Source organism: Microtus ochrogaster, chromosome 8 (assembly GCF_000317375.1).
Source record: "Microtus ochrogaster isolate Prairie Vole_2 chromosome 8, MicOch1.0, whole genome shotgun sequence".
NCBI classification, from domain to species: domain Eukaryota; kingdom Metazoa; phylum Chordata; class Mammalia; order Rodentia; family Cricetidae; genus Microtus; species Microtus ochrogaster.
Window position 1 is genome coordinate 40,625,831 of NC_022015.1, and position 8,426 is coordinate 40,634,256.

The 8,426-nt window shown below is 50.3% G+C and overlaps 1 protein-coding gene across 1 annotated transcript in view; it reads right to left on the reverse strand.

Annotated features, from left to right (window-relative positions):
* Positions 1-2,786: 2,786 nt before the first annotated feature.
* The window catches only part of Frmd8 (FERM domain containing 8), a 22,416-nt gene continuing 16,776 nt past the window's right edge, over positions 2,787-8,426 (reverse strand). The window contains exons 9-10 of the mRNA XM_026781324.1: positions 5,484-5,688; positions 2,787-4,208 (exon numbers count right to left, since the gene is read on the reverse strand). Of these exons, the coding sequence (XP_026637125.1) occupies positions 4,087-4,208; positions 5,484-5,688 (327 nt within the window). The 3' untranslated portion in view covers positions 2,787-4,086. The remainder of the gene's footprint in view (positions 4,209-5,483; positions 5,689-8,426) is intronic.

Here is an 8,426-nt window from a genome sequence, read left to right on the forward strand (position 1 = left end):
CAGTCGGGAGGCAGAGGCAGGCAGATTTTTGAGGCCAATCTGGTCTACAGAGTGAGTTCCAGGATAGACTCTAAAGTTACATACACAGGGAAACCATGTCTTGAAAAACCAAACCAAACCAAAACAAAACAAAACAAAATAAACAAAACCAAAAATAAACAAAGAAAAAACCACCCAGTCCCTCTGGTGCAGACTCTATCTCCAGGAAATGGTTGCAGAATTCACAGGAACTATTGACAATCACTTCCCCAAAACCAAGATCTTAGCAGGACTCCCTGCACTTCCAATAAAGAGAGAGCCCCATGCAGCCCCTCCTCCACACTTATCCCTCCCACACCTGGCCTTTTCAGATTCCAACAAAAACAGATCTGGTGTTCTTATCCAGTATCCTGGCTCCAAAGATGTTACCTATGTTATCCCTAACCCTGGTTCCATTCAACTGGGTGAGCTATGGGCCTTTCTCAGGTTTCTTTTGTTTTTTAATTTGTTATTTATTATGTATATGATATTCTGTCTGTGTGTATGCCTCCAGGCCAGAAGAGGGCACCAGACCTCATTACAGATGGTTGTGAGCCACCATATGGTTGCTGAGAATTGAACTCAGGACCTTGGGAAGAGCAGGCAATGCTTTTAACCTCTGAGCCATCTCTCCAGCCCCCTTTCTCAGGTTTCTAGTTGAGTGCCAGACTGAGCTGTTGGCATCATTGCTGGTAGCCAGTTTGTGTGCTGGCTTTTTCTCGGGTCAAAGACTCACAGACCCCCATTACCAGCACTATGTTGCTCATACAGGATGTCTTAAATCAGAGGACTGAGCCCTGGTACCTGTCACATATTAGATCTCACTCCAAATTACCCGGATTATCAACTCAGACACCATCGTATGAGCAGCCAGTATGGATCTCCTAGAGCAAGCCAGGCTCAGCAGCAGCAGCTCCATCTGTCTCCATGGAATCTGCAGACTTCTTCCAAAGTCTCTCAATGTAAACATTTGTCCAAGCGTGTGCCACTCGAGCCCCTCTTGCCCCCTTAGGACAGCTTCAATGCGCAGGGGTTGATCCCTGGGGCTTACTTAACGCCATCTGGCAGATGGATGTTACCCACTATGCCTCCTTTGGCAATCTTAAATATGTTCATGTAATGATGGATACCCATTCCTCCTTTGTTTATGCCCTCACCCTTTCTAGGGAGAAAGCTGCTCATGCTATCAAGGCCCATACGTTGGCCATGGTAGTTATGGGGGTGCCTATGACTCTCAACAATTCAATAACTTTCTGGGGATCTGGCAGATTTCCCATACCACTGGCATCTCCTGCAATCTGCAGGGACAAGCATTGTGGAGAGACCAACAGAGCTCTTAAGAAGCTGTGGGCCAGAACTATCTTGCTAGAGGGTAGGTAGGAGACATTCTCAACATGTCCTTTCCACATGAACTTTCTCAGTTTTGATGACAAGAGGCTCAACCTGGCCTACAAGAACTGGGTGTCTCTGCCAACCCTCGCTAACCCATGGGTAAGGCTATGCTTGTTTCCTCAGACTGCCACGATGCCAGCATGGGTCCTGCTTCCACCCAGGAGGGAAAAACCCAGGATGGGTAATGTATATACTCCCCTTTCTCGCTCTCATTGTCCCTTCCACAAACAAACTCATTTATTAAGGGTAGAAGTTATGGCCTTTGACTCATTTTTTTTTTTTAGAAAAAGTTTGGCATAATATAAAAAGGCTCTTTGTGGAGACCCAAAAATGTAAGCCTATTCCACTTTGTCTGAAAGTCAGAGAGTTTGAGCTTATTTTTGATCTTTCAAAGTTGTTGACAACTGGTGTTCTCAGATTAAATGTGTGTGCAACTGTTAGACTCCATTTCTTAACTGTGTGTGTTGCTAAGAGTTCAGGATGTGGTTACTTGGGGTTTTGGACATTAAGATGGCCCGTGGAAGTAAATCTGTTCCACCCTTACCAAAGGTCAGAGACTTCAAGCATACTTCTGCTCCTTCTTTTCAAATAGGAGGCTTGATTAGGGAGTAGCTGCCTGCAGGGTACTTTGTCTAGGGTGGGTTCACTGCCCCAAACACCAAATAGTTTACTTAGGAATTAATGGCTTGATGTCGCAAGTACTGGAGAAGTAAGTAACTGCTCTGGCTGTCCTTTGTGTCCTGTTAAGCAGTCTTTTACCTTCTTCCCCCCACCTTTTGTATTGGGGTGTAAGAGCTATGAAAATAAACACGGGTGAGGACTGAATTGCCCTCCCGGCACTGTGCTGTGTCTCTGTGTTTTTTTCTTATCTCTTTCCTCCTACCTAATGTTTCTAATCCTCATGCCCCTACCCTGGAACATATGAAGCCACCATGACTAGGACTATGGCAGGAGTCACCCCAAAAAGGTGCCTACTGAGTGCCCATGTAATAAATAAAAAAGGGTGGATATGTAGGAAGTTAAGGCCTACCAGGCCGAGAGGTGAGTGACCGGGTGCTGTCAGAGGTCCTGATTGTGCCTAGCCAATGAGCAAGCACATGAAGTCAATGGATTGGAATGCCTAGGTGCTGAGGGTATAAGGCTCTCCCCATTGCTAAATAAATGAGTCTACTGTTTGTGGTTTACCCGAAACAATGTTTATGTCGTTGACCTCATGCCTTCTCACCGCCTCTCCCTAGGGGGCTGTGGGGACCCAGCAATACCCAGGAGATACCAGATGAGACTTTACTGGGGTGAAGTCCTGAGACTATAGTCTAGGCACACCGGCTAGGACACTCTGGCTATTCCATACGACAAACCATTCCAAAGTGTGGTAGGCACTGATTTTAATTATAAGTCAAGTGACAGGAAAGTCTGAGGGCACTCGGGACATTTAGTCACACTGTCCCAGAAGATTAAGGCACAAGTGATGCTTAAGGAAATGCATAGTTTGTGTGTGCACACACACACACGTCCTGGCCCCTCACGCAGCACACCTGGAGCCATCCACAGCAGTCGAGATGACCAAGACTGTTGTCGTGTGTGGCTGGTAGCTCTGGGAAGGCACATGACTCCAAGAGGATCGACTACAGTGGAGGTGACATGACGCTACAGACATTCCCTAAGCCAAGGCAGCCGTTCCCTTCTCTGCTGCAGAGACGGCTGGAGCTCACTGGGCAGGTAAGCTCCTTCCGCTTAGAGAAATATGAAGGGCTGCATTTCTGCGGCTTTGCACTGAGAAGACAAAGTTCTGTGTCTTTGAAACCCTGTGGGAACTCCCAGGAAGTACTAAGAGCCACATACTCACCATGGAGGGGCTAAGGGTCTGGAAAGCACCCCTCCCTGGACCAGCTCCTCTCTAGAACAGAAAGGGAGCAGAGCTGGGCCCCTTTACAGCATCCATAGGAGAAAAGGCTTGTGCTAGTGTGCAGGCCTCAGGGAGCACAAAGCGCAGTGCTGACACTAGCAAGGGAACTGCTGGGATTGCAGGTCCCAGGCTTTAACCACTCAAAGCAGATGAGACAAGACAAAGTCTAACACCCTGAGACCCAAATCGCAGGAAAACAGGGTTGGCAGGTGTGGGACAGAGCCATTCAAGTCCAGGGAGTTGAAAAGGCTTTTCCCGTGCGGAGCCAGTCCCGAGGACAGCCACAATCCAGCCCAGAGGCAGGCAACATAGGCCACAGGAAGGCAGCCTGTCTGCTCAGCCTCCACCTGCAGAGCCTTCCTCCAGTTCCACTCACCCTCAAGAGGCTGTGTGGATGGAATGTCAACAGAAGGAAAACAAGATAAGGCCACCAGGGTCCCGGAGACCAAGGCAAACACTGAACTGGCAGGTCCTGAGCTCCAACTTCAGTCCCCTGCCACCGGAACTGCCAGCAGTCCCTTCAGGAAAAGCAGGAGGGGCAGCTGGGGTCTCAGGCAGCTGCTGGGCCTGGAGTTCAGGAGGAGGAAGCTGTAGAAAGTGCTGCAGGCCAGCTCTTCCCGGCAGGCTCAGGGAAGGCTTGTTCATCACTTTTCCAGCAGGCCGTGTACAGCACAGCCCCGGGCCCACAGCCTCTGTACTAGTGTGGCTTGGTCCTGCCTGGGGCAGTGCCTGTTCAGGTCTGGGGCGCCCAGACGTCAGCATGGCTTCCCTCAGCTCTGCACCAGGCTGTTGTCAGTGGGCTGTACCACAGTGTAGCTGCCCTGGCTGGTGGAGAGCTGTCGGCTGAAGAAGGATGTGGTGCGCTTTGGTTTCACCCGCTTGATCCCCTTGCCTGTGAGGGTGAGAGAGACAGGCTGAGAGGAGGGGCTGGGTGTGGAGTCTGGGCTCCGCTTCCACCAAGCCAGCTCCTTCTGGACACTGAACCACTTCCCCTGAAGCTGTCGTCACTGGGAGCCCATCTCCATCCCAGACTCCATCAGCAGGATAGGGAACCATGGCCACTCTCGCCAATCCCAGACAGAGGGAGGAATCCAGACCAGCTCTGCCGAGTGACTTTCGGAAGCCAACAGATGACAATGACACCTTGGTGTGCCTGTTCACATCCTAACCCTATCAACTCGTGAGGAAAACATGCAGATCCGACAACGGGCCTTCCCAACATGCTCAGCTAGCACCCTTCAAGCACCCAGGCCACACGAAAGCGCGACAATTACACAGGGCCAGGGTGTCTGCGGACAATTTCAAGTTCTGGGTCAGCACGAACTACAGTGAAGCTAGTACGTGATATACTAAAATTAAAAGAAATAGGGGCTGGAGAGATGGCTCAGTGGTTAAGAGCACTGGCTGCTCTTCCAGAGGTGCTGAGTTCAATTCCCACAACCATATGGTGGCTCACAACCATCTGTAGCGAGATAATGGCGCCCTCTTTTGGTGTACAGGCATACATGGAGGCTGAACGTTGTATACATAATAAATAAATCTCTAAATAAATGAATAAATGCATGCTGGGGGCAGAAAGATGGCTCAAATATTAAGAGCTCTGGCTGCTCTTCCAGAGAATCTGAGTTCAATTCCCAGCACTGCCATGGCAGCTCACAACCATCTGTAACTCCAGTTCCAAAGGATCTGATTCCCCTTCCGGCCTCTTCAGCACCAGAAAACCAAGTTGTACACAGACACACATGCAGACAAACACTTATAGATATAAAATAATTAAAAAATGAAACTAAAGCTGCACACCTTTAATCCCAGCACACGAGAGGCAGAGGCAGGCGGATCTCTGTGAGTTCGAGACCAGCCAGGTATACAGAGCAAGTTCCAGGACAGGATCCAAAGCTACAGAAAAACCCTGTTTCAAAAAACTAAAACAAAGAAAAACGACCCAAAAATGAAACAAAAGGCATGAAGAGTTTCCTTCCTGTTTTCCATGTTCCAGAAGATGCTATAATGGACATGTTTGTCAGTGAAGCAATAAGATGGGTCAGAGAGGAAACGTCCCTGAGGGCCGAGGCCCAGTCTTCCTTCACCCACCCTCTGGAGTCCCTGTGGCATGTGTGCATGTGCGTGCTGTGTACACACCGTGTGTGCTATCACACACACCACTTACCGTCTTCCACATAGTCGATGGTGGAGAGATGCTGAAGCCGGCTACACACCACGCTTCCCTGCCTCCGTAGCTTGGGGCGCTGAGTGGGAGGTGGAGAGGGGCTGGGAGCTTCCTGAGGACCAGATGCGCTATCCTGGGGCAGAGTGGACTCAGCAGCCTGGCTCAGCTCAATGCAATACTCAATGAGGCCACTCATCAGCTCAGCCTGGGAGGGGAGAGGGGCTGGTGTGAGGCCAGGAGCAGCAACTGTTGAGGGACACAGTAGGACACACAGCCATAAACACACACACCACTGCTTCCTGGTGAGGGGGCAGAGGAAGGGAGGAAAGAAAAGGCAGGGTATCTATATCTAAGGAGCAGAGGGCAGGGAAGATGTCTCTGATGTAACTTCAGAGGTAAGGTCTAGAAAGGAGGATGCTAGTCAGAAGGCATGGCTCAGGAGGCTGTGAGGAGACTGGGCTTCTAGAAATCTGCCACAGATGGGGGTGGAGCTGTCTGGGTGAACAAAGCTGCCCATGTGCTGGCTGAAGACACTTTTGGCCTAAGGACGAGAGTGAGGTCACTGGCTGGGGTGGCTCCTGAGCAGTTCTAATGTGACACCTCAGGAGTCTGGAAATCTGGAAACAAACGCCTCTTTACACAACAGCTACAGTGGGGGAACAGCAAGCTAGGCGCCATGACAGCTGGCCTAGGGCTCTGCTCATCACAGAGGTAGCATCTTTATTGGGCAACATGCTCGCTGAGCACCTATTGTGTGCCTGGCCCTGCACAGGGGGTGGAAATGGGGTCTCTGAGCACCTACTGTGTGCCTGGCCCTGTGCAGGGGGTGAAAACGGGCTTGCTGAGCACCTACTGTGTGCCTCAGGGGGCTGGAAACGAGCTTGCTGAGTACCTACTGTGTGCCTCAGGGGCTGGAAACGAGCTTGCTGAGCACCTACTGTGTGCCTGGCCCTGCACAGAGGGTGGACAGCTTGTTGCTTACTGGTGCATCTGAGAAGCAGAGACCTGAACTGAATCAGAAGCCTGCAAGTTGACACCATTGACACTGTCTAGCCCCTGCCACCTGTCCAGTGTTGCCTGAGGCCTGCACAGCAGCCTAGCCTGGCCTGGGAAGCAAGAGGAGAGTAGACAAGCTCCTAGAACTTAGGCCTCAGTCTCTGCATGTCCTGTCCTAACATGCCTAAGGAAAAGCTCAGCCACTACAACACATCCTCTCATGAGTCACACCAACAGTCACAGCATAGAACTTGGCCAGTGGGACTAGAAGGGAATTTCCCTAACCGTCCACGGCATCTAGGAAGCTCTGAGCTAAACTCACATTGCTGAGGGGGACTATGTTTTCCCTTGGGTCAGGGGAAGGCCAGAGACGTCTATCTACCACTGTCCTGACTGTCACTGAACTCTTGTCAAGGACAAAGACTGAAGTGTGACAAGCATGCAGATCGGGAGGTGAGACCAGGCTGCCCCCGTTCAGACAACATAACCAGCCACACAGAAAACCCTCAAGAGCTGGCAGGAAGCTGCCAGAAGTGCAGGCTGTGGGATTTTTGAGTAACAAATCCATAGCGCTTCTTCCCTCCTTCCTTCTGAGGTAGGACTCGCTAGAGACCCCATACCGGCCTTGACCGGCTGGATCAGATTACAGGTGTGTGCCACCTGGCTTCAAATAGCTTGCTAAGCATTTTAGAACTCCAAATAAGGAATGCCCAACTGGTAAAAGCATGTGTAAACAAGGCAAAGAGAAGAAACTCTGAAATCGGGCACTCTCTTCTCTTTCTAAAAAGGTTTATTATTACTTTATGAGTGTTCTGCCTACATGTATACATGTACCATGTGTGTGCCTGGTAAACAAGGCGGTCAGGAGTGTGTTGGGTCCCCTGGAACTGGAGCTAAAGGCAACTATGAGCCGTCATGTGGTGGGGGTGCAAACTGACCCCAGTCCAACCCTGAGCCTTAACCCTGAGCCGTTTCTCCGGCCACTGTTTCATTCTTTCCTTCTTTCATTAAAAAACAAAAACAAAAAACTTATTTGTGTTCATGTGTGCAATGTTTGGGAGTTAATCCTTCTTTTCCACCTTGCTTGAGGAAGAATCTCTCGTTTCTTTAGCTTTGCCAAGTACCCCATCTAGCTGGCCCATGAGTTTCTAGGAGATTCTCCTGTCTCCCTCCCGTCTCACCACAGGACTGTGGGTTTACAAGTGCAGATGACATTTGCCTTTTCATGTGGGAGCCTGCGATCTAGATGCGGGTTAATACTGTGCCGCTAGCACCCTCACTCCCCGAGCCTCCTGCCCGGGTCTGCAGGGTGAACCACCGTGCCTGGTACCAAGCATTTCAGCTAAGGGATGGCCAGCTTCTACGGAGCTTGGCACCCGACCTACTGTGGTTACTAGTGAATGATACATACAAACCAACGGCTTAGACCAGGGAATCCGGAAAACAACAACACAAACCACACCCAGGGCTGCAGAGAGGGCTCAGAGGTTAAGAGCCTTTGCTGCTCTCCAGAGGATCCAAGCTCAGTTACCAGTGCTTAGGTCAGGCGAGCCACAACTTCCTGTAACTCTAGCTGGCCTCCAAGGGCCCTGCATACATACGACATCACATAAATGACTTAGCAAGAAGAATCCCACAGAAATGGAACAACTGGCTATCCATAAGCACAACACAATCTTGACCTGTATATCAAACTCTTTATAGCCAACAAATGACTTTGGGTGTGGTACCACACACCAGTAATCCTAGCATTTGGGAGCCCAACTCTGAGGCCAAGATGCCTATATACTAGGCTCTAGGGCCACACAGTGAGAACTTGTCTTAAAAAACAACTAGGGCTGGAGATGTGGCTCAACTCAGAGAAAGCTTTCCTAACATGCATGAAGCCCTGGCCCCATTCCTCAGCACCACATAAACAGGGCATGGTGGTTCACACTGCAATTGCAG